The sequence below is a fragment of the Carettochelys insculpta genome, chromosome 8 (genome assembly GCF_033958435.1).
Source record: "Carettochelys insculpta isolate YL-2023 chromosome 8, ASM3395843v1, whole genome shotgun sequence".
Taxonomy (NCBI): domain Eukaryota; kingdom Metazoa; phylum Chordata; order Testudines; family Carettochelyidae; genus Carettochelys; species Carettochelys insculpta.
In genome coordinates, this window is record NC_134144.1 from 6,133,330 (window position 1) to 6,160,100 (window position 26,771).

A 26,771-nucleotide genomic window follows, 5' to 3' on the forward strand; every position below is an offset into this window, starting at 1 on the left:
GTGGGTTAAAATAAAATATAATAAAAATATCATATCAAAGCAAAAACTAAAAATCACATCTGTCTTCTTTAAGCTTCCTTTTCTGTGCACTTCATACCCTACATTCTTCTACATTTACATATTCTAACATTGACTGGCCTCAATGGCACATTAAAAGTATTCTGAAGTGTAGCCCTTTAAAAGGAAAAAAAAGGAAACCTTATTAATGTGACTGGTATTTAAAAGCAGTATCAAAAATTTCTTAATTCGATGGACAATAGTAACATTTACAGCCTGAAAACCATAAATGCCATGGAACAGATAATGATAACCTCCACTGACATAACAAATAAGATATATTCAGTGTTTAATGGCTTCTGTGATTTTTCTTACGTGAGCTGCATACTACGCAAATTGTATTTTAGTTCTCGGTACTTGGAAGCAAGATCACCCATTATTATTCCACATTAGCTCCATTTGCTGATTTGATGACTAAAAGCCGATTGGCCAGATGCAAATTTTGCCTTCTGATGTTAATCTAACTAGCACAGAAACCATGGGTCTGTCATTCTGCAGCCAAAAAACTTGAATGAATCAGGAGAATCATTTTGTAAAGTACTGCATAAAGCTAGGCTAGATGCAGTAATTATCTGGAGGAAGCTCTCAGTTCTGTATGAGAACATTTATATGAATAATAAAGAAAATGGTCTTATTTATTCAGATAAATCACTCAACCATAAAGAAATTCATTTTTTCCCCTAGTCAAAAAAATTGTCCGATGTCTTGATCTGAGACATTTCAGAGCAATCTAGACAGGAGCCACTCAGCACAAGCTTACTTTACGCAAGTAGGTAGTTTTAGAATAGTCAATGAGGTTACCTATGTGCTTAAATTTAAGCATGTGCTTAATTTCTTTACTGGTGCAGTCTTAGAAAGCATGGAACCACTGTTTATTCTCTCCACAACAGTCACATTAGTATAATTTGATATACTCAGGCTCTAAGGGATAAGAAATATTGATTTAAAGGTGTGTGGGTTTTGCCTGCAGCTTCCTGATAATAGTTAATTTCAGAACAAGATAAGTGTATTTATTACAGATTTGCTAATAATTGCTGGCATTTTGCTTAAGAATTTGGGTTTTAGTTGCATTGTTTAATAGACTGTCATCTTGGAATAATGAGAGCTGAAGAAAGTAGAGGTGAAAGACAGTATTACCATTAGCATTCAGGATCATAAATGTGTAAATATATGGGTAAGGAAAGCTTGTAAATTAAAGCTGTCTGATTGCTGGAGAGTAGGGAAATTTTAATTATATCTGAATAGACCATGCATTTACGTGAAGATGGTGTACGTGGTTCAAGTGTCATAATATTTTTTGCTCAAATACAGAAAAGGTTTTTAGATTCCTTAGTTGTTATTCCCATTACATCATTCAATACTTTATTTCCTTCTAAACATAGACAGGTTAAAAAATCAGTAAGATACACACAGACTCAAAAACACTGTCATATTTCAGTGTCTGAGCCATCAGCTAGGAAGAAACTTTGGCTGTGTTAGGAAGAAAGTTACCCGAGGGGCAACTTGCTCCTTAATTGAACATAACGGGGTCTTCATTTCCTGCCTTTGAAATAGCTGGTATCATCACTTTTGTAAAGATGATACTGGACAAGATGGCTTATGGAACTGATCAAGTACAACTCTGTCTAGGATTCCCTGTTCTGAAATCCGGTAGAACCCAGACATCTCCTACTGCTGAAAACCAAAAAGGTTTCATTTTACAACCCATAATGTTCTGCTTATGGTCGAACTTGAAAAAAACCTTGAAAAATGGGAGAAAAAATTTGACAAAATGAAAGCATTTATATTTCCATATTTGGTTGGGCAAACAATGTCCCAAACAGCTGATGTAGATATAGATATCCAAGAACACACAAATCTAGAGCACAGGGGGAGGAATAGCTCAGTGGTTTGAGTACTATGCTGCTAAACCGAGGGTTGTGAGCTCAGCCCTTCAGGGGGCTGTTCAGGGATCTGAGACAAACACATTAAAAAAAAAAAAGTCTGTTTAGGGATGGTGATAGGTTCCGCTGTGAGTGCAAAGAAGTGGACTTGGTGACCTCTGAAGGTCCTTTCCATCTCTATGAGATGGGCATATACATGAGTTCATTCTTGTTTTCAACCTGCTATTGGGCGCATCTACACTAGGAGCTACCTTTGAAGTTAGGCACTACATCAAAGTAGCCAGCAGAGTCTACACACATTTTCCCTTACTTCAAAGTAGGGAGCCCAACTTCAAAGTCCTTACTCCATTCCCAGGACTGGCGTAGTGCCCTACGTCGAAGTAGGGTGTGTGTAGATGCTGTACTTCTAAGTTGCTTACTTTGAAGTTGTACTTCAAAGTAAGCAACTTCAAAGTTATTTTTGTAGTGTAGACAGCCATTGATAAGTACATTGACATTTTTTTTCACAAATAATAAATACCTGCATAGATAACACATAGAATTATTAACACTTCACTCTCAAAGTCTGCCCCACACCAACATGCACCAATTTTTTCTCTCTGGTTATGCAGAGGATACCACTTTCACAACAGTAAGAACATTGAAGTATCACAAAATCTGATTAGATACAGCAAAAGTAGAATCAGTAAAGACCTTCCATCGCCCGGTATTTCTGAGAAGTGAATGCTTGCTGGCTTTCTTCCACAGGAATAAATAATGTTTTAGCAATAGATGGAAAACTATCCTTATTTCTGGATAACATCAGTACTAAAAATACTATTAAACAGCCTAATAAGAAATACTTTCATTATTAGCTTCCCCAGGCAATGGAGAAGAAAAGTTTACAAAATGTCAACTGACATATTTCTGTGTTCTCCCTTCTTCTGCATAAAGAAATATCACAAATCAAATAATTGGTTGGGGCCTAGAGAGAAGTGAGTTTACTTACTGCTTGGCTATCTTTTTGAAACAGGCATGATGTGGCCTTTGGATGATCTTTCACTTGCATCGCTAGATCTGATACAAAGGCATTAATAAAATCCAATATTTGTTCCATCCGTACGCAGGCCCTTAGTTACTACGGATTCTAAAGTTGTACAGGTGTTTATTTCCCCCCTTCTCCATTTGAATTGATTAACAGTGGGAATGGCATTGCTGAAAGGCCTGAAATCTTTTTGGAAATAGCAGATGATATTTCTCTCATAGCTGCTATCACAAAATCTTGAAAAGTGCCCAAGGCAAATCTCTTTGCAGAGAATCCCATTAGATATAAGTAATTTCCTCAGTTGTGATCTATTCCTAATTAAAAACTGCCCGTTAGCCCTCAACTTGATAGCTCGATTCACTGGATGAGGTGGGCAAACTCTTTATGCCTAAACACAACATCCAGAACTCCATGAAGATAAAATGTCACTGAACAAAATGTACCTAAGACACAACTAATTGGCACAAACAAAAACTGGGGGAACTACTTACCAAGACGGCCTAATTACTCCAAAATGCTATGCAGTAAGGGGAACCAAACGGAATCAATCAAGAGGCAGCGCAAACATCTCCACATAATAGTGCATCTTGATAACTCTAGCAACAGTGTTTATATCAATTTTGTTCACGTAAAAACTGAGAGAACAATGAAGTAACCTGTACACTCTAGTATTTCTATATTAATTTGATTTCAGGTCTCCCATATCATTTATAGATGTTCAGGTGAACACTGTGTACCACTTACATCGGAGATGTCAAAGCACCACTATTCCCTGCTCTGGATGTCTAGCCTTAAATTCAATCAAAAACACAGATGAGGAAATCTGTGTCAAGAGGCGGGGACCAGAATCATGCAAGAAGAATAATAAAACCACATAAAGTAATGGTTTCAATAACAGCTAGCCATGCATTAAACACTATTCCCTGTAAGCTGTGCCCTGCTCATGAAGGATTCAAATGCTGTTCAGGTGATCAGCAGATCCGCAGATCTAGGTTTATTGTTTCTACTAGTAGTGCACATTTGCACACGTCTTGGCAAACATAAAAAATATTCTGCACACGGTTGAAAAAGATCTGCACATGGATAGAAAAGATTCAAAGGAATATTGGCATTAATTAGTATGAGCTGTCATTCTGACTCATTATCCACTGCTGTCTTTGCTTCAGAGAGGATATCCCAGGCATGTTGAGAAGGAAAAGACAACATGACCTACAACTTCACATGTGATCTGTTCCAGTCTCATCTTCCCAAGCTGCCATGTAAATGTTGGATAACCCTATCCTCACTGATTCTCAATCCTAGAATCAGTCGTCACGTTGGTCCACTGATCCCTAGTAAACAGCAACAAGGCGTCATCCTCTAAGCCTTCTTATTAAATACAAACGTGTTGTTGTACTGCAGCCATTACAACTGGAAACATAAAATAATGTATCACAGGGCAGGTCGCAGACCAGCTTTTGAGATAAAGGATACTACCTGACCCATTTTCTCTCTACGGATGGGAAGGAATTTAGTTTTACATCTGAGTAGAGATAAAGCAGTTTGGCATTCCAGGGAATTTCGCAGGCAAAAAATCTTGAAATCAAGTTAGTATTCCTTTGAAGGAGCTAACTGAATCATCAAACCATAGATTGGAAGAAACTTCAGGAAGTCACCAAGTCCAACCCCCTGCTCAAAGCAGGACCAATCTCAGCTAAATCATTCCAGAAAGGCTTTGTCAAGCCAGGACTTTAAACTCTCTGGACATGGAGATTCTACCACCTCTCTAGGTAACGTATTCCAGTGCTTTACCACTTTCCCTAGTGAAATAGTTTTTCCCAGTATCCAATTTAGACAACCCAGACTGACAATTCAGACCATTGCTTCTTATTCTGTCATTGTCATCACATAGAACAGCATCTCTCCATCCTCTTCGGAAACCCGTGTAGTTGTAGGCTGCTATCTAATTCCCCCCTTGCTCTTCTCTTTTTTAGACTAAATAAGCCTAATTTCCTCAATTTACCCTCATAAGTCATGTACTCCAGCCCCCTAATAATTTTTGGTGCCCTCCACTGGACCCTCTCCAAAGCATCACATCTTTTCTGTAACGGGGGGGCCCAGAACTGGATAAAAAATTTCCAGATGTGGCCTCATAAGTGTCAAATAAAGGGGAATAATCACTTCCCTAGAGCTGCTAGCAATGTTCATATTAATGCAGCCCAATATGTCATTAGCATTGTTGGCTACAAGGGCACATTGTTGATTCATATCCAGCCTCTTGTCCACTCTAATGCCCAGGTCCTCTTTCTGGGGAACTGATGCTAAGCCATTTGCTTTCAATCTGTAGCAGTGTTTGGGATTCTTATGTCCTAAGTGCAGGTCTCTGCGCTTATCCTTGTTAAATCTCACCAGATTACCTTTGGTTCAGCCTTCCAATTTGCCCAGATTTCTCTGAAGTCGATCCCTATCCTCCAGCGCATCTACCCCTAGCTTAGTATCATCTGCAAACATGCTGAGGGCACAATCCACTCTCTTGTCCAGGTCATTAATGATGGTGTTGAACAAAACAGGCCCTAGAACTGACCCTTGGGGTACTCTGCTTGATCGAGCTGTTGATCACATCCTGTTCAGCCCAACGATCTAACCAGCTATCTGTCCACCTTACTGTCCATTTACCCAATTCAAACTGCTTTAACCTGCTGGCAAGAATACCATGAGAGACTGTATTAAAAGCTTGCTAAAGGTCAGGTACACATCCACTGCCTTCGCCATATCTGCAGAGCCAGTTACTTCATCACAGAAGGAAATTGTTGGTCAGGCACGGAATTGTTCTTTTTTGAGTTGACTTGATATTAATCTGCGCTAACTCTGCCACTAAAGTATATATGAAGATCTTAACACTGTGATAATTAAACTAGAAGTTGGAACTCTTAAGGAATTCCACATTCTATGAATCTTAATATAATCTACATAGATTCAATAGAATTAGACAGAGATTATGCCACCAATTTGAAATAAAAATAATCATGTGATTCTTAACAGCTTACCTTCCTATCTTATTTTTGAGGGTAGATAAATCCACTTTGAGACTCAAGATTCAATAAAGTGGTCTTAAAAGCCCATACGCTTATGTCTGATCTTATTCCAAGTAATTCTGCTTTTGAGGTACTTCTGGCAACGTACTCAGACTAGACACATGAAATCAGAGTAGAAACATGCCCTCTCTTCACAGGTGGCAAAACAGTAGCTCTAAGAGTATAGAAATGCTAAGATGGGGGCTTGAAGAACACCAAAGCTTTCTGAGCCCATCTGTTCATTTTTCTAAAATCAGCCTCAACACACTAAGGTTTTTATGCAGTTACTGACCAGACATGATGCAAGCAGATTTCCCACATGATCTTGCAAATGATTTTAAGTCAGACATGAAAGAGCTAGTATTCTGGGATCGAGAAGTGGTTGCCTAAAGGACTCACACTGAGAACAAAAGAAAGAAAAAAAGCCACTGTGGTCAAAAGATGTAAATGTTTTTCAAGGGCTATTATTTATGATAAAATGACAAAAGATAAAACTCATTTACCTCTATGTACTAAAGCTATTTAGTCCTGTAAGGACCAATACATGGATGATAACAGTTGTATAGTTTCTTAGAAAAGAAAGACGAAAAAATAAGGAGGAGAATAGCATTCTTGTGTTGGAAGAGGTCTATGACCTCGAATGGGAAATCTTCACATAAGGGCTATGTCTACACTAGCCCCTTCTCTTCAGAAGGGGCATGGTAATGAGCGAGTTAGGAGGTGCTTCCATGAATATGCAGTGCCTCATTAGCATAATGGTGGCCGTGCGTGATTTGAAAGCACCTCTTTTGGATTGCAGACAGACCATGTAGATGGGGGCCTCTCAAAAGGAACCCCCCAGACTTCGAATGCCCCTTCTTCCTTAAACCAAATAGGAAGAAAGAGCTTTCGAAGTCCTGGAGGGTCCTTTCGAAAGGCCCCCATCTACATGGATGGCGCACAATTTGAAAGCAACACTTTCGAATCGTGCACGGCCACCATTATTCTAATGAGGCACTGCATACTCATGGCAGTGCCTCATTAGCATTTTCCCAACTCACTCATTACCATACCCCTTCTGAAAGGAAGGGGCTAGTGTAGACATAATCCAGGACTTTTACAAGTAGAAATAGCAGTTCCATAAGTAACTGGTTTCTTTAATATATGATGGTTCACATGCACAAGAGCTTTCAGCATCAAGCTGATTAATTATTCCTGACATTTTGCTAATTTCATATGTTCACAATACAATCACCAACTATGAAAAATAATTAGCCTAAATGGCCACACAGTCGTCACTGGAAACAATACATTTTATGCAAAACAAACCACTTTCTTAGGTGACTGTCTGTTCAATGAATGAGAGCCCATCTGTTCATAACAGTTCCTTAGAAAGGATTTTGTCTAAGGAGACCAACGTTGACTGTGCTGGGTGATTTCTTTTATAAAATTGCATAACAACTATGAAATCAAAACTATTTGGGTTGCATTAGACCCAAACAGTCAAAACATCATGAAATGCAGTTTAAAGGGTTATGTTACCATGTGCACACAGCATCTAGGCAATCCTGGGGGGAATTCCTCCCTGTTAGGCTGAGAATGACATTCTCGGTAATTGTTTTCTCTCCATGATGAATGGCTGGGATGTAGCAGAGGTGAAGTTCAGATGTCTCCACCATGATTAAGAGGAATCAAACAGGTAAAAAGCCATTACAGGGGAGCATAGGAAAACCTGTCTGTGCAGGCAGCTGAAGGAATGAGCTCTGCTCTGCCCCCAGGGATACCAACAGTCTTGCTATCAACTACATGGTAGGGCCCACTGCTCTTGCTTTCTAAGGCAGTACAAGCAAAGTCCTAACGATGGTTCTATAGTGTCTATATTCAGCAAGCAGCTCTGCTCACCTAATTGGGTTGTTTCTTGTGATAAGAGCTTGTTATCCAAACTGAGGCAGGGGATCCAAAAAGAATCACCACAAGGCCATGCTTTTCAAAGTAAAACATAGGCTCATACAGCAAAAGTGCAATGCGTCAGGGAAATATCATCTGTGCAAGAATGTATGCACTTGCATCTCTTCTTTATTTTATAAATATGCCACCATTGTGTCTTCATGTATTAAATGCCCCTACTTTTTTCATTTTTGATCCCCTCTATGGAATTACTGTGAGCTTTACCACTCTGCCATGGTAACCTATAATTCTCAAAGGAGAATGTGAAAGAAATGTGAACTTCAAAAATTATTAGAACAAGAGGATTTTTCTAATAGGAAAAGAAATGAAATGTATTTTAAAATACAACTTAACAATGTACAAATGAACTACAGGTTGAACCTCTCTAGTCCAGCACTCTTTCATCTGGCAACGTCCATAGTCCTCCATGATTTTAATTAGGTGGACAACCAATCATCACGAATGTGGCTAAGTTTCCTGTGGTTCCATGAAGTTTATTTAGAGCCATGAACCCTGGCTCTCAGTGTTCTGTGCTGATATTTAGATGTAATTTATCCCTAAATGTCTTCTAAGAGCTCAGTAAGCAGTGGAAGTGTTGGTAATGCTGCCTGACAAATTGACTTCCCATGGTCTGGAAAATTCTCTTGTTTGGCCCTAGTCAGGTCCCGAGCATGACAGACTAGAGACGTTCAAACCGTATTATAAAATAGATGGCAAATGTAGCCACCTTACCCAGTCTGGGACAGCACTGTAGGAAGGCTTCAACCAGGAGTTCCCTGAGAGCAGCACACAGGCTGTGGTGATTAAAACAGAAACACATTGCCTGTGTGAGTTGAAAAGACAAACAAGCCATGGGAGCTGAATCTGGAGCCCGACTGAGAGTCAAGTCAACCTCCTAAAGAACCCAGGCAGCCTGATCATGGTTTGGACCTTCTGGGCATGTCAACTGTGCCCAGACAATGAAAGTTTTTGTAGAAGAAAGAGTGAGCTGAGGGGAACAGCAGCAGGACAGAAGGCAGCTCCTAAAGGTCCTCTTCTGCAGCAGGCCTGAGACCCTGTTTTGGCTGCATGCAAGCTGAGCCTAACCAGCTTCCCTTGTACCTGCACTGAAAGTCCAGGAAGTCTTGGGACATACCAGAAGCGCCCTGCTCCACAAAAGAGACACCAAGAGATACCAAGCCCCAAAGAATTATTTCATCACAGAAGCTGGATCACACCTGGTTTGCCTCTTTTACCTCAGGAACACCTGGACACCCAACACTTCCATTTCTCCAAACTCCAGCTCTACCAGCAAGCTAAGTCTGGTGGGGAGACTTGAGGTGGCATCACCTTTATATTTACTTTATTGTTAGCCTTTGAGGGAAGAAGAATTTATTTCCGTAGGGTTGGTTGGTTGGTTCATGTCCTTGTTCCCTTCACCTGTTCACTTTCCCATTTTTTTAGTTTACCCTTATCCTTTCTATTAATAAAATGACGTTCAGCCTGATAATCTGCTAGTGCTTGATGTCCTGTAATTATAACATGTAATATCCTAGAAACCATATGGATTTTCTGTTTATGCATCTGGCCACTAGATATGGGCATCAAGACCAAAGAACCAAGGACCCATGAAGCCTAAAGTGTACCACTGACTCCTGGTAAAGGAAAGAACTAGGAGGTCTACTATGGGGTCTAGGTATTTATGCTTTAGATACAAATGTTTTGTGATTGGTTTAAATATATTCAGGTTTTTTTTAATGTTAAGCTCTAGGCAAATGTAGACATTTTAATACTCTGCTGAGAGTCATTCAGTGATGCTTACTTCTATTTAGCTTTGGTCTCAGTTTAAAAAATTGGATTGTGATTATAAAATTATTTGTTATCATCAGAAGGAGTTAGAAATATATGTTATGGCATGAAAATACACACCTAAAAAGACAATTCAAGGAGATACAGACTGATCAAATGGTCATATTTTCTACTGCCACTAAAATTTCAGGATGTCAAAGAAAGTTATTGAAGACACTGGAAGTGAACCAGAGCCTGCTGAGGTCAATATGGGTCTTTTCAGTGATTTCAGAGGTCTTTGGATCAAGCCCCAGGGACAAGTATTTACATTAACAAATGAACCACAGCATGGGGAAGTTGAGCTGAAACTTGCACACTCACTAAAGCTATTAGACATAATCTTTGATGGAACCTTAATCAGAACTATTCTTCTACACAACATGTATATCTTTTCTGTTCTTCGGTTATACTTGTTCAGATGTATAGGTACAGTGTGTGCGATATAAACTTAAAGTTAAAAGAAGCAAACATGAATGGTTTCCTCCATTTTTGCCCAGGAGGATGGAGAGAAAGCTTTTCTTAAATGCATTCTTCAGCTACTGAAAAATAATAAAACAAACAAACAAACAAACAAACAAACCACCCTCAGTTAGCTGAAATACATCTAAAAGTAGTTTTCTGGGAGTAGTTTTGATAATGATCAATATTCAGAACACGTGGGGTCAGATGCCTTAATCTACACACTGATTCATGGTGGGGGAGTGTAGAGCCATGCCATAATACCATTTCCCCCTCTTCTTGGGTGCTTGTCTTTTTGAAATGCAGTCACTGAATCCCTTCACCTGTGGGTCACTGACAGTTCTGCTTGGGTTTGGTGCAGGTGATGTTAAGTTAGAGGAAAGGGTCCTTGGATTCGTCCACTCCCCTGGACCCTGGCAGGAATCAGGTCCAAGTGAGGGTTTGAAGAATAAACCTGCAGATTCCTGACTACCACAGACCAGTTGTTCTCCTGCTCTGATGTGAGCACATGAGCAATGTGCACAGCTTTGACAGACACCCACATTTCTCTGCCTCCTGAACTGTAATTGTGACAAGGAGATGTGCCAGCATTAAAAGGTAAGGGGGACTGAAGACAATGACCTAACATGCCTGTCTCATGTGTTATCAGAGTGATCTATAAATGCTCCTTTTGTGAAACAACTGTGCTTGAAAACGCATTACTAGTCTGTGCTATGAAAGGTTTTGGTGAAAGCTTCAGTGCTTCTTTTTTTCAAGCTGCTTAAAGGGCAGGCATGCAGCTAGAGCAAATATAATAGAAATAAATAAATCACCACAATATAGTGCTTATTGTGTTATCTAGTTCAAGGAAGCTATGAGCTGAGATTGGCAGATTTATTATGGAGAAAGAAAGAGGATACAGACTGTAGGAATCAGACAAAAATACCAGTTACGATCTTTTTGGTTCCTTTCTTTCTAAAAGGGCATTGCACAGGGCTGTTTTCTGTTACGTGAAAGATTTTATTTACTAAAAACATATCTTTGAGATATTAACGTACTGGGAGAGTGTTTGAAATTGACAATTGCAACTCCAACATGGAATATCATGAGGAAACAAAAACTACAGGGGTGCCTGCAACAAAACCTTAGAGTATGAACTACACACCTCACTTGGCCAAGATGGTCTGGAAGTTAAAATCCAGACAGAAATGTAAGTTTCATTTCAGGACCATTCAGCACAACAGGTCACACCAAATCCTGAATTAAAACAGGGCTGTGCTTTAGGAATAGGATTTCACTTACCTCACAGGCTCATATCTAATAACAATAATAGTAAACAAGATCGACCAACAGAAATTCCAGATCTGAAGAAGTGGGTCTGTCCCACAAAAGCTAATATTTTACTTTGTTAGTCTTTGAAGTGCTACAGGACTGCTTTTTTGTTTTGTAATGGAATAAGAACAGATAAATCTGTTGAGGGAAATAGTGATACATTCTCCTATTAGTTAGTAATCACCAGGTCTTTAAAATACAGTCATCTAAGTGCCCCTTGTTCCAAAAGTGTAGACTTTTCTCTATTTTAAAAAAGTGTAACATCCACGAATGAAAGATTAACCACCAGACATATGCCAAAGGCTTGCAAAATAGAACAGGTTAGAATTAGACCTGAATTAAGGTGGTTTGGTCCTTGCCATCAGGAAGTACCTCCACTGTAAAGAGAAACATAAGGTGATGACAGCATATTGGGCACCTGGAAGTCTGGCTATGCATCTGGCATATGGTTCAGCAGGCAGGTGAGTCAGTGTCCAAAGATCAATGCTATAGAAAGAACCAGGTGGCAAATTGGCCTGTGGAAACATGCTTCATCCTGCATCCTGGGGAGACACTACAGCACTAAGCATGGAGGGCTACTCAACTTCCCAAGCACTGCCCTCCACAGACGGGCAAAAGCAGCATGCAGATAGGGGGTCAGAGCAGGTGGGGGTGGTGCACTTATGCAAATTCAGATGCAAATCCCAGTCCCAGCTCATCTCCCGAACCCTGACAGGATGCTAAGTTTCCCTCAGTCAGGATTCTCCCATCTTTTTTACCTGCACGGTGCAGGAGTTGAGTTCTCAGTGGACTGTTCCATGCTACACCATATAGGAACAGACTCCAAGGTGCTAGGCTGCAGCACTGTTTGGCCTGCCCAAGCCCAAAGTCTTTCTCCCAAAGTGCGGCTGGTACTCCAAGATCAGTTACAGGAGCAGCCAGAAGAAAAATCATTCTCTACAAAAGGGAGAGAAACACATAACACCAAGAAACCTGAATTAAGCGCTGGGAAATCTGCTCTTATCTGAGGGCCTAGGGATTTTGAAGGGGCTGCTTCTGTTCCTTTTGTTGTTGGTTTTCTTTAGTTTTGATTTTTATTCCCTCACAGTATGAAGCAATTTAATAAAGGAAAACCAAGGAAAAGACTGGCAGAACCCTTTGTCCTAAACTTAGGCTACTCATCTGTTTTAACGTGATAGATAACAGTTGGCACCAAAGGTTCAGTAGTCACATAGCAAAAACATTGTTTGAATGGGACAATGGACTGTTCTACATGCATCAATCTAGAAAGAGTGGACAGGAATGTTTCCCGTTCCCTTCTTAGGTCACTGACCTTATCCTAAAATCGCATCCAATCTTTTTCAAGCACTAGTTAAGTATAAAACAAATGTGAATGTCCCAAATACATATAATGCCTACAACTGATTCACTTAGAAGTGGAAGGTCTTAAGATTCAGAGAAAGCAAATAATGAAAACAGTAATTGAGACAGAAAATTCTGGTCAGGCCTAATCGTCATCTCAGCTGGGAAAAATGAATATAAAGATTTTAAATGGATAAAACCTAACTTACTAGTTCATTGGTCCAATGTAATAGCCAACAAGAAAAAAAAAGGGAAATAATCCAGAAAAACTCTATGGCTATATCTACACTAGCCCCAGAACTTTGGAAGAACATTACAGACTTACAAAAGGTGCCAGATTCAAAGCCCTGGAGAATGACGTCTAGCAGAACTAGCATAGGCAGCAGTGCTCTCTTCATTTTCACCCTTTGAATATACTTCTTCCCCAAACTGGAGATGCCATTGCCCCTGACACCGCCAATGGAAGTGCCAGTTAATGCCAGTTGTAAGTTTTCTAAATGGGATACAGACAAGTTTTCATGAAGCCCACCTGCTCATTTTGGATTGGTTATCAAAGATTAAGAAGTAGCAATTTTCCATCACTATTGAACTGAGGCAGATTCTAACCACTGACTAAAATATGACAATCTCTATAATCTATTACTAGTCTCCTGGGCCAGTGAATGCACTATTCCTTATGTTTACAAAAAATTATGCACATGTGCAGGCATGCACCTATCTACAATCAGATTCATTTGATACTTTATTTCATAAATCCCTGTTTTTTATATAAATAAAGGCAATATTGATTCTTTTATTTACGTATAATAGAGTAAGCCTTACTCAAAGCACTCAGACTGACTAAGCTGTTGATCTTTAAGAGAAGCTTTCATGGAAGAAAGGACAGGATGACCTTCAAGGATCTTTAGTGTCTAATGTATGTAGGAATAAGCTAATCAGGAGATGATGTCTTGTATGTAAGCCAGACTTCAGAAGGAATGGTAAGGTTTCCAGAACAAACGACAGGAATTTTCAGTAAATAATTGTAAACATATTCAAACTGGGAATTTACTAACCTTATCTTTGTCAACTGTATTTAATAAAAATCTAGAACATATGCACCTAATAAAGTGACAAGAGCAGCTGTGCTATAGGAAAATATTTGAGATGATTGATAGATTTATATTTAAAACACTTGTGCTTACATTTAAGGGAGATTTAAAAAAATATTGAAAAATAAATCATCTGGTTTGTAGTTAGCTACTAGAGAATCAAAATTCTGATCAGCTGTGTTCCACTTGGGAAGTGCAAACCTCCAATTACTTTCAGCTTGTGTTAGTTTAACACAGGGATTTCAAAAATCATGTGGACATTTCTGGCACATACACCGAGAACAAACGATTCACCCATCATCAAGTTGTGGGCGTAATGCCAGTACAGCTGAGAGTCCCGCTTTTTCTTAAAGAATAATATTTAACCAGCTAGCTACCACCACATTCAACCTGGGACGCTCCACAAAACTAACAGACCAGAATATTGCTCAAATGAGGTACCACCCTTGCATCCACAACTTAGTTTTAGTGTTGGAGATATACAGACATATGAGAAGAGAATATTTAACACTATACTATATCTACTTGACAAAAGCTGGCTGTATCAAACAGCTGTTCATCTTCCTACACTCAGGGGAATGAAACATTCTTCCCTAGCAAAGATGAAGAGAATGTCAATGGGGCTAATCTTTTCAAAGTGCGAAGAGCTCAAAACAATTGCCTACAGTATTAGCTCATAAAAAAACCCACAACAGACACATACATGCAAAGTACAATTCTGCATTTTGAGGAAAAATATAACAGCACTGAATTTCCAAGCCATTCCTCCTCTCCTTTCCAAGATACAAATATTTCAGTCATTTTAATGCACATGTATGCAGGGAAAATGCAGTTATACATATTAAAAACCTTTCTACACAGTTAAATAGCATGGACTCTGGTCACAAAGAAAAATGTTCATGTCCTGGCAGAAGTAACATACAGCATTACTCCCTGGGTAAACAATAGAAAATTACTCGCTAGCAATTCCTTCTCTTTGGAAGGCAGAAACAAGCAAGAATAGACAGTGCTGTGGCTTTACCTACAAGAACACAAGGAGGCACACTGTGTGTCAATCAAATTCTGTACATGAAGGCCTTGGTGCATTCGCCTCTTTCCAGAGAGAGAAAGCGAGCAGATGCGCTGCAGGAGTGAGGAGTGAAAGACTCTTGATGAAAGAAAAGAGAACAAAATGGAATGATCATTGAGCACTTCTGCATTGTTTGACATCCCTGTGCTCCTATCCTAACCATCAAGACACTCATGGACAGCCAGCAGATGTAGTCAGCAATGTTTGGAGGAAGAGGAGCGCTTATATTAACATGTTCCTTATAAGACGTAAAGACCCAGAGAGGTATCCTGAGATACAGCCCTACAGCCCCATCAGGGCAAAAGGAGGAAGATCAGACCTTAGGTCAATAGATGCAGAGGTCCCAACAGCTTCCACAGTTCCAAAACCCAGAGCTATCTGAGCAACAGGAGACAAACAATAGATTTGAGTTATTCTTTGTTATTTTCTTGAAAACATTTTATTGTGATAGTGGTAGCCATTTGTCCCAATGCTTTGCAAAACCAACTGCCTGAGTCTGATCCCAGCTGAGTCTGACCAACCTCAAATTCAGATTCCATGTTTTTTTTTGCTTCTTTCCTTCTTCCTTCACTTTAAACAGGCCTGGAAGGAAAGACAGAAGCAGAATTATGGAGGCAAAGAGTGGACACACGGACACGTATACAAACACCAATTAGTCCACGATGAAGCCCGCAAAATAACTGAAGGGCAGTGGACACATGAGCCACTGTATACACAGATGGTTCACTATGTTTATTCCTGGTAGGTGGAACTTTAATGCTGCCTGGGAGATATTAAAATGAGAGTGAACAGCAACTAGAAGTAGGGCTGTTTGGTTTGTTTGAATTCTTATACCAAACTCAGGAAAATGCCAGTGCAATTCCAAAGGATGAGTCACATAGAAGAAGCCATATTTGCATATTCTTTTTGGTTTATCCTAAATGAATGGGAAGCTCATTGAACTATGACGGAAAAAGTACTCCAAAGAATAATTGGCATTGTTATATAATCTGCCTTTGGGATAAAAAGATGAAGGCCAATAAAATATCTGTGACATCTTACACAATAATTGGAGCACAAGCTTTCATGGGCAAAGACCCATTTCATCAGATGCACAATAAATTAAATAACATATATATATTATTATATATATAATTTGTCTTTCAATACCAAAATTAGTGACATAGGGGCAAAACACAGATTCAAAATATCACTGTTCTTGCTAGAGAAAATGAGTTGTTACTACCAAGGCTAACTCCATCAACACTGCATGAAAGATCCCTTCTTTGTCAAGTGTTAATTTAACCATCAATAAAAGGATGCTAAATATAGTGCAAGGTAAAAACACCAGGAGATAGTGGTCCAGATTCCATTGCACAGCTGACTTCTAGACTACTTCAGGTCATACCAGCTATCTGTGGCCCTCTCAGGCTGAGGACTGGTGCATTCCACCCTGCCCCCATGACCAGGCAGTTAATGCTTCATAAGACTAATTCAGAGCTCTTGCAGGCTGGGAGAACCTTCAGCAGGGCACTTCAGATTAGATTCCACTTTGTGCTCCCTAATAGAAGCAAAGCAACCAAAACCAGAGGAGAGAAGGATAATGCCGTGTTCATCAGTGCCATTGGCACCAACCTCTAGCAAAGATCTGGAACCAACACTCCAGCTGAAATCGAGGAAATGAAATAACTTTGGGGTGTGCTTTCCGTTGCTGGATCAGACATATCAAAATATCAAGTAGAAGTAATTATTTTCTTTCTTTCTGCCTGCATCTACACTTGCATTCCTCTTTCGAAAGAGGCACGCAAATAAGGGAAATTGAAAATGCAAATGAGGTGCAGATTTATATATTTGGTGCCTCATTTGCATATTCTTTCTTCAAAAGAGTGTATTTCGAAAGAAGAAAAGCATTGTGGAGACAGCTCTTTTGAAAGTAAACCCCATCCTTGAAAGAATCCTTCTTCCCATAAAAAAAAGGGGAAGAAGAGATCTTTCAAAGATGGGGATTACTTTCGAAAGAGCTGCATCTACACTGCTTTTCCTCTTTCAAAAAAAGAATATGCAAATGAGGCACCAGATATGTAAATCTGTACCTCATTTGCATGCCTCTTTCAAAAGAGAAATACAAGAGAAATACAAGTGTAGACACAGCCTCTTTCTTTCTTTCTTTCTTTCAAATACAGCACAGAACAATTTGGCCAGATATGAATTAGTTCTAGAGGCTGGACCTCTCTACTCTGGCACTGTCATTTGGCAACATCTGTGGTCTGTCATGATGTTAGCTAGCCAGATGTCCACTTATCTTGGCTGTGGCCAAGTTTCCCATGGTCCCATAAAGTTTGTTTACAGCTACCAGTCCTGACCCTCAGTGTTCTGTGCTGTTCTTTAGGTGTAATTTACCCCAAAATGCCTTCTAAGAGCCCAGTAAGCAGTGGAAGTGTTGGTAACACTGCTAGGCAATACTGACCTCCTGTGGTTCAGCTATTCTTTTGTTTGGCACCAATCAGGTCCCAAGGGTGCACGACTAGAGAGGTTCAATCTGTACTAAGATATTTCTCTTTTTGGAAGGATTATTTCTGTTATACCTACTCTGGTTGTCAAATTAATATAGACTGGGTCAAATTACTATAGGCTAGGTTTACCTAAAAGGTAAAGGGTGGTACTTAGACTCTGCTCATCCAGGAACAGCCCCAGGATGCATTGTGCCTCACAGACCCCCATCTGAGTCACAGTTACAGTTGGTGGAAAAAAAGAAAAAAACATTTTTGTTTCGAATTTATGAAAGTGTGGAACCATTTCAGATTTCAATATCAGATTTCCAAGTGGACCAATTTTTCATCTGTTGTAAACATTTCTGTGCTTTTTCCAAATTTCTAATAGCAATTAATATCAACAGATATGTTGTGAAAACATTTATAACCTCCCTTCCACCCTCCTGCAAATGTTAAGAGGTCAACAATTGTTTTGTCAAAATTCTGGTTTTGGAAAGTGAACAATTTCCAATCTAGATGCTTGTTGTGCTGGAATATACTCCCAGCTCTAGTCACAATTCCTCCATTGCTTCCGCCGTGCCCCTAGATGTAATAATTTACCTTTGATCTAGACTAGCTATTAATTGATAACTCCTTTACTAGGCAATCACTCATCTACTACAGCTAGTGAGGCATCTGGTATAAAACAAACATTCATCCCTATGCTCTCATCTGTTCCCAGAAGTGAATAGGTGAATAGCCTGCTTAGTCTGCATGTGGAAAATGTGAACAGAGTTCTTATTCCCTTATGCTGATGTACAGTCTAAATCACAAAGTAGCTCTTTGTATTCTATGTCTATGAGGTCAGTAGAAAAGAGTGAAGAATATCACAGTGACTCCAAAATGCATACTCTAGATCTGAAGGTTATAACTATTTCAGCACACTGTGAGGGCTAGCAAGCCATATTCTATAAGTTTGACTTTCACCCAAATAAAATCCTTGCCCTCCTCTTAAATTTGCTCACTATTCAGCAAAATAAAAATCTGAACAGGCTTTTATTTTCCACCTAACATAAAAGAGAGACAGAACCTCTGAGCTCAAAGTCTGTATAAATTGCATTTAAATGTTTATTTTAAATTCAATTTTAGATAAAACAAGGTTAGTAGTTATTTCTAGTACCATCTGAGCAGTCTACCGTCTCCCTCTAATAATGTGCTATATGCCCTGGGTGCTTCTGAAAATAAAATGCAGATCACATTAACTGAAACTTCTATTAAAGGATTATCCAATTTATGAAATTCACCTTACAGATTACAGAAAATGACTATGTATTCAATTTTGCTTTGGCACCTTTTTACTCAATTAAAAATGCCTATGACAAATATCACTTGTTGTTTGTCTTGAGATCATGCAATATATGAGGCCTAGACCGTTGGAATTATAACAGTATTTACTTTAAAATTGCTAATACAATATTCTAAGCAGAAGAGATAATGATCTGTATAGTTAAGGTTGCTGAACACTTTCCAATTACAAGACCTTCATTTTGGTTGCTTATAAACTTTTCCAACTTTAAGTGGTTCAGGATGAAATTTTCCCTGTTGAAAGTCTGCCTAAGCTTGATTTTGGGAGGGAAAGTTTCAGCTAAAATTGTTCAGATGTTTCTCAGGATTAGATTATGAAAAACTGTTATTTTGTCCACTGAAAAAGAAATCCTCACAACCATTTTGTTGTGAAGCTCTACTGCCTCTGTGCTTTGGAGCAGGGACTTAATATTTGTCAGGTGAACCACCCTGATGCCAGACATATGCCTTTTGATGTCCTAGTGAAAATTCATCTTAATTTGGCCTGTTTAAAATTCTAGGAAAATCTCAATCCGTAAATGTTTAGGACAGACTTGTTAGAGTTTGGCAGCTAAATTCTCTGAATACTCTATCACCTCACTGTTTCTGTGTGTTAACTGGACTGCATGTATGCAGTCTCCATGTAGTAGTAGTAGCAGTAGCAGTAGTAGTAGTAGGCATCCTTCAGTCTGCATAGACTATGGATCGCACCCTTTAAAGTTTCAATTGAGGACTTCATTTACAGCATCTATTGTGACTATGAAGACCCACACGAGAGTGACAGTCCTTGCTGCATCTCTTGCAGATGTGGTGGGTGTCTGGCAAGTCCTTATTGTGCTTTCTGTGCGCTCGCTTCTCCTCTGCTAGCTGTCTGATCCTCATCTCGCCCTTCTGAAGGCCCTTGTGTAACCCCTGCCTCCATCTGCTGCGGTTGTCTGCTAGTTCTTCCCAGTTGTCCAGCTCGATGTCTACCTCTCTGAGGTCTCTCTTGAAGACATCTTTGTAACGCAACTGGGGGCGTCCGGGAGGTCTTTTGCCAGAGGCTAGCTCACCATACAGGATGTATGCAGTCTCCACAGAGCAACTAAATATGCTCTATCCCAGGACTGAGCAGGACTTTCCTTATAGTTACTCCTCCCAGTTCTTGTGGGCTGCTATGGCACCCCGACAACATGGTGGAGGAACCTTCCTGGCCCAAATGCAGAGGGTTGAGTTGCAGGAAGATGGCAAAAGGTGTACTTGAAGGATAAGGGGACCAAGAGCAGGAGCAAGGAAAGGTAGGGGAGAGAATAGGTATTGGAGCTGGGAACTAGAGGAGTGGAACAGATGAATGCAGTTGCCAACGGGAGTGCTCTGCAATCAGACCCCATGTGTCCCATGTTGGGTACCCAGAAAATGAGGAAAACACAGTAGTCACCTATGAAAATTTTGGTTTACATAACTTGCTAAGTATCACATTCACATAGGAACTTTGGCTGAGGCAGGCACAGAACCCATTTTTCTAAGGCAGTGTTCAATGGCCTGCCTCTTGAGAGAAGCCTTTTATGTCCTGTTATTCCTTTCCTTGTTTGTGTCCATGCTGAGCATTCACAACTGCAACTGAGGTGAAAGAGAGTTGTGTTCTAACAAGCACTCTGCTACAAAATTCCAAGATCCTTCTAGGCATCTCAAATGGGGCACCCAAGAGCAGTTGACAATTTTGGCTTTAATTTCTGTTCCTCAATTCCTCATGTATAAAATGGAGCTAATAATACCACCTCACCTGACAGAGTAAAAAGAATTTCATTAATTGCCTGTAAAACAGGGTTTTGGATTCAATGACCTCCTGTGGACTCTTCCAACCTTATGATTCTGTTATGTAAGATACTACTCTGATGGTAGCACAGAAAAGCCCATGGGGAATGACTCTGTATTCAGTTAAAGATTTGGATGGTGGGTAATAAATAACACACAGGTTCACAAATTAAATCCTGAGAATAAAAAAAAAATATTAAGCAGCAACCCACACAGTGGCCGTGTCTACACGAGCCCCAAACTTCAAAATGGCCGAAGTTTACTAATGAAGCGCTGAAATGCATATTCAGCGCTTCATTAGCATGCGGGCAGCCGTGGCACTTCGAAATTGACGCGCCTCGCCACCGCCATGAGCTGATGGGAATAAGGGGACTTCGAAGTAGGCGGGGTCCTTTCGAAAAGGAGCCCCGTCTGGCCAAGACGCGCGGTGGCAAGGCGCGTCAATTTCGAAGTGCCGCGGCCGCCCACATGCTAATGAAGCGCTGAATATGTATTTCAGCGCTTCACTAGTAAACTTTGAAATGGCCATTTGCGTGGCCATTTCGAAGTTTGGGGCTCGTGTAGACGTAGCCAGTGAGTTCATCCTAGGCACTGATTGAGGTAAGGGTCCTATGGCAAAAGTGGCATGTGACTATGTAATTAAGACTGTATCTTATGCACAAAGGGGCCCAAATTAATGCTGCACCTGCAACCTTAATACAGATATTTCCTAACAATTGAGCATTTGCCTTGGCAACCTTAATTTTCTTTTAACAGTATTTTCAAATGTCATAGAGACAGACAGGGCATCTGCTCATACGTTTAGAAAACTCAGCAGTCTGTAATTAGAGGAAAGCTTGCAGCAAAAATCATAGAACCAACATACTCCTTTTACATACAGTAGGATTTTGACCCTTCTCCCCAAACTGGAAGTAAACTGGCAAAAAATATCCTATTCCACATATCTGCGGGGTAAAGTAAATTGTGCTACATTTTCCTGGTCCTACTTATTGGTTTCTGCATCTCAGCCATATCCCAAATGTCTTTGTTACACAACAGGAAGTTGTGTGTTCCTCTAGAGTTCAAAGAGAACATCCTGTAGCTTCAATAGTTCTCACTTCTTACGTTAACTGTGCAGTTTATCATCTTTTTAGGTGCACTTGCTGGAAAACATCTGTGAAAAATGGCGGAGTGCACCATATGCTGCAAGGTTGGTGGGCTGCCGATGAGGAAAGGAGAATAGTAGCATGTGTATGGTTTGGAAATGTTAGATGTGATGGTCTATATGCGCTGGAGAACAGATATAAGCACCTGGAGATGGTGGTCAACATGTTAAGAAAGGCGAGATCTACGTTCAATAACAAAGAATAAGCCACAGAAATGTTAGGCACTGGTACTGCACAGAGACATCCACATATCGAGCTATCAGCCAATGGGGGGCACACCATGCACAGTGTTAGGTAGATACACATGTTTCTGTAGGACTAACATTAAGCTTGATCCTGATGATGAAGTCCCTCAATGGGCTGTGCTCCAGCTATCTCAAGGACTGTGCCACTGTCCATACCAAGGGATAGCTTCGTAGTTTCCCTGAAACACCCTCCCTTGCTCTCTACCCGCAAAAGAACCCCAACAACCAGGCTGCAGCCTCTAAAGTCCCTATGTTCTAGGGCCAGCCCTCCTTGGTGAGGGGGGTTAGCAGGGAAGGAGGCAGCTCCACAGGTTGCCATTCCTCCTCCCCTGCCACATCACCATGAGCACCTGGGGAAGCTCCATCCCTGCACTGCCCTCAGGTGTAGGCTCTGCCCTGCAGCTCCCATTGGCCAGGAATTGTGGCCATTGGGAGCTGCGGGGACAGGGACAGGGGACAGTGCTGCAGGTGAGCACGGGGCTGCATGGGCCATGCACAACCATATGCTTCCCACCTTCAAGTGAGACCCACCCCAGGTTAGCACCCTCCCATCCCTCCCCCATCCCTGAGCTCCCTCCCAGATCCCAACTCCTCCCAGGCCCTAGACCCCCAACCCCGAGCCCCCTGCCACACTGTAAGTCCCTAACTCCTTCCCAGACCCTATACCCCAGCTCCATGGTGCACCCTAACTCATGCCCAGACCCTACACCCCCACCCCAGCCTCCTTTCCTGATCCTGCTCCCACACTCCAACCCCCTTTGCCCCAGCTGGCCCCTTCTCCTGTACCTTGAAGGACTCATCCCCACCCCAGAGCTCACACCCAGTCAGGACCCTCACCCCCCTTGCATCCACCCTCCTGCCTCAACCCATAGCCCTATCCTGTGCATTAAATCCCTCATATCTGGCCCCACTCCCAAGCCTTGGCCTTATATTTAGAAGAGACTAGCTAGAATTGTGGTGTAATATTTTGTTCACATGGGTATAAACTAGAGACAAAACTATACCTAAGGAAGAGATTCAGTGAGAGAAAAGCACAAGCAGAAAGAGAAAAGACTTCTTGGTTGATATTCAATCAGAGAAGGCCTAACATGGGGGATGTGGGGAGATCTAAGATCCGCTGTAGGTAACAAGAGTGTCTGTTAACTTAACTGAGTTTTGAGTGAGGCTAAGAGAGAAAACAAACATGAACATTGCTTGACAGGTTAAATACTTAGCTTCTGAAAATAACTATATCAGAGCCGACAATAAGCACTTCTACCAATAGTCATACTGAAATCAATAGAATTAGCCAAAAGCATCTTCAGCAGCACCATGTGGTGCCTCCAATAACGTTACAAAGAAACAAGGCTTTCTTGGTAGCAGCCCTGTGCTGAAGAACTCCCTTTTGGCAGATGTCAGATTGAAAAAGGATCTTGCCATTCTCAGACCAAAATAAAAGACCCTTCTCTTTACATTAGATATTCTATAGTAACTACCTTAAAAACTACCTTAAAATGGCAGTGAAAGGAAATTATACATAATGGCAGATTTATGTTTAATCAGGTTGTTTTACAAGGAACTGAATATTTGACTCGTGTACATTTTTATACGCTATTATCTCGGTGATGGAAACTAGACACATAATTAGATTTCAAGCGATTTGGGGCAGGGACTGTCTTTTCATTCTGTGTGTATACAAGGCCTAATATAAAAGGGCCTGTAATCCTAATTAGGATATCTGGGCACAAACAGCATACCAAAAAACAAAAAAAAAAGAGTAATGTTGATAAAGATATTCTATTTTAGTCAGATATCATTGCTTATGATTGAATTATGACTGGATTATTTTAAATCATGCTTCATTGTGGTGATTCGTCCCAACCTGGTATCTCTGTTGCGGTTATTCCTACAGAGAACATTTTGGATTTTATCCAGATGATGGGAAATTTTGCCCACTCAGGCTATCTGAAGCCGATAAGCTTTGTACTGGAAACTTCCCATCTGGCTCAAAATACTGCTACTGCATTTTCAGGGATGTGACTCCTTTACAAATGCCCCACGTTACACTCCAGATATGAAATAAATAAATAAAAAACAGAACTCTTTCAAATCCACATCATGCAGAATGTGAGCTACTTTTCTAAAATCTATAATCTTATATAGAACACAGCCAAATTCAAACTCCTGGAAATACTGGAAAGTGTACAATGCCCAATACTTTATGGAAATGCAAATACAATTTTAGTTATTAAACACAGAGAGCTGTTAAATTCTTTACAAAATCCCCCAATGATCAATGGATTTTTTTTCCTAGTGGTACCAACTCAGTAAAATAATATTCTACTATTACTAGTAAAGTGCTTCTCTTTCTCCTATCTCCTATTTGATTTAAATGCTTGTGTCTAGCACAGCACTTAAGTGCACACTTAAAACTGAACACATGGTACTGTTGCTGTGAGCAGGAATGCAACTGCTTATCTGCCCCCTTGGAAGTAAAGATTAATGTAGTTTGTAAAACAAAACTATTTTTGTTCATTTTGCACAACACTATTAAAAATAAAAAGGAGCAGTCAGTCACAATGCTGGTAACAGACGGTAATATAGGGGTGATGATGCAAAGAAAACCATTGCGCTAGGTGTGCATTTCAATTCTTCGTACATAATCGACCACTTATTCCAATATGATAGGTTCTGCTGGGAGAATAATAGAATTTATCATGGGTTTGTTATGAAGCACAACTGGTGTATAAACATATGAAGGAGGAGAAATAATTCTCCTGTTTTCCCTCACACGGTGAGCATCTCTTTCTCTCTCTCGCATTATTGTAAATGTTTGGTTTTGTGTAATACATTAATTTAATTTGACCAATTCAAATAAGTAGGGCTTGTGTCATTAGTTGGTAGAAATATGCACATTAGCCTGACTAACCCCAGTTGGGGATCTGGCCTGAGTATTTTAAAGTCACCTACAAAATGCTGTCAGAGCAAAAACACTTCTTTTGATAGGCAGAGCTGTCAATTTAACTAAGAATCCTACCGGATGGGTCAAAGACCACCTGATTCCCAGAATGAGGGCCTGCATCTATTGATACCATCGGTGTTATCCTCCGAACATCCCAGAACTTCATCACACCGTAGGAGTCACAGGAAACAATGGTGTCACCCTGCCAAGTACAAAAAATAAATAAATAAAATATTATTTGTGCTTCAGAGAGGAAGAACTCTGTGACAGATATGGAGCTGATGTGTAATGATGTTAAAAATACTGGGATATATTAGTTTTACTAACCCTGTAATTGACCAGCTCAGTGAGGGGTAGTTATTGTATTTGGGGTTATTAGAATGTTCTCTGTGACTACTGATCTGCGACTAGGATGCTCATGCTACTCTTAGACCACACCGCCCCAGGGGCGGGGACATCAGGATGCATGTGGCCCACTGTGCGTCTCCTACACATTGCCTGTGATCCACACATTAGTCACTTCTTATTATCTATACAGATTTGATATAACCATACTGTGAAAGGATTTAATTATCCGAAGAGAAAGTTCATAGGGGTCTGAATCACCTTGTTACCTCCTGCTGCCAGCGTCAGGAGACATGCTTGCATTGTATCCATATATGCATTCACAATGATATTGTAGACCCGTGTTAGCCTGCGTTTCCCTTTAAGATCCCCCATGACATTCTTCTGTGAAACCAAATTGGGATATTGTAGGGCCCTCTTGCTTATAACTGGTATCATCACCCTGGCAACATCAACCTTTTAGCCAACCACATGCTCTCTTCTGGGTTATCCAGTCCTGCTTTTGCCTTGCAGGATAATAGGTGTATATACCAGCCCCTGACTCTCTTGGATGGATTCTCCTCTCATATCTAGCCCTGACCCTGGTTACTCACAGGACTACCACATCCACTGTCCCAAGGAAACAGTGTACACACCAGCCTGTACAAGTCACCTCAGGAACAGCACTTGGATATATTTAAAGTGAAGGCAAAGATAAGTTTATTGCCAATGATTCAAGAGACAGTGAGTAAAGACATTGGAAAAATAAGGTTACATGTGGAGCACAATCATAACATGCTTTCTAGAGACAAAATTCAACTGTTAGATTAACCTCCTGTCTAATGAAACTTTTCTCACCCAAAGCCTTTTGAAGCTTCTTCTGTTAAGGTAGCCAAAGATCCTGTTTTCATGATTGTACATATACTGTTCACTGATTTCCTACTTCAGTACAAAGGAATGTGTTTTGTGATGTCTACTTATGTCTCCAAAGTTAACTACCTGTATTCAGAGACAGTATAACCCACTTCCCCATTCACTGTTTTTTCTGGGTGTTCCTTTTAGTTGGGTACATCTCTCTGATAATTTCCTATGTAAAGGGCATCCTTTGTGCTAGTGTACATGCTCTTAATTTACATGTGAAAGAAAAAAGGTAAACAAACATCTTTTCTCTGACAGGAAGCCTGTTTCTCCATGTCTACTGTGACACTGAACCTAAGAACGTATTTCAAATCACGTACATAACAGCTTCAGAGTATCTGTTCATGAATTTCAAAACGATATCATAGACCAGTAACACGCAGTCTTAGAGACTAACTAATGTATCATGGACCACTGTAAGCCTGGCTTTCCTTTTAAGATCTCACATGGCATTTTGTGTGCATGTGTGTGTGAGAATCAGAATGTAAACTCCCGAATCAGGATATTTTATAACCCTCTTGCTGCCAGGTATTAATTTCTTGTGTCATAGAAGGCATCACCAAAATAAA

The 26,771-nt window shown here is 40.3% G+C and overlaps 1 protein-coding gene across 4 annotated transcripts in view; it reads right to left on the minus strand.

The window, feature by feature from the left end:
* The window catches only part of SPAG16 (sperm associated antigen 16), a 624,134-nt gene that overhangs the window by 114,487 nt on the left and 482,876 nt on the right, over positions 1 to 26,771 (minus strand). For 3 of the 4 annotated variants that reach the window (XM_075000811.1, XM_075000810.1, XM_075000812.1), the window contains exon 15: positions 25,036 to 25,162. In XM_075000811.1, coding sequence (XP_074856912.1) covers positions 25,036 to 25,162 — 127 coding nt within the window. Of the gene's footprint in view, positions 1 to 25,034; positions 25,163 to 26,771 lie in introns of those variants that run through there. The other variant, XM_075000813.1, reaches the window with a different exon arrangement.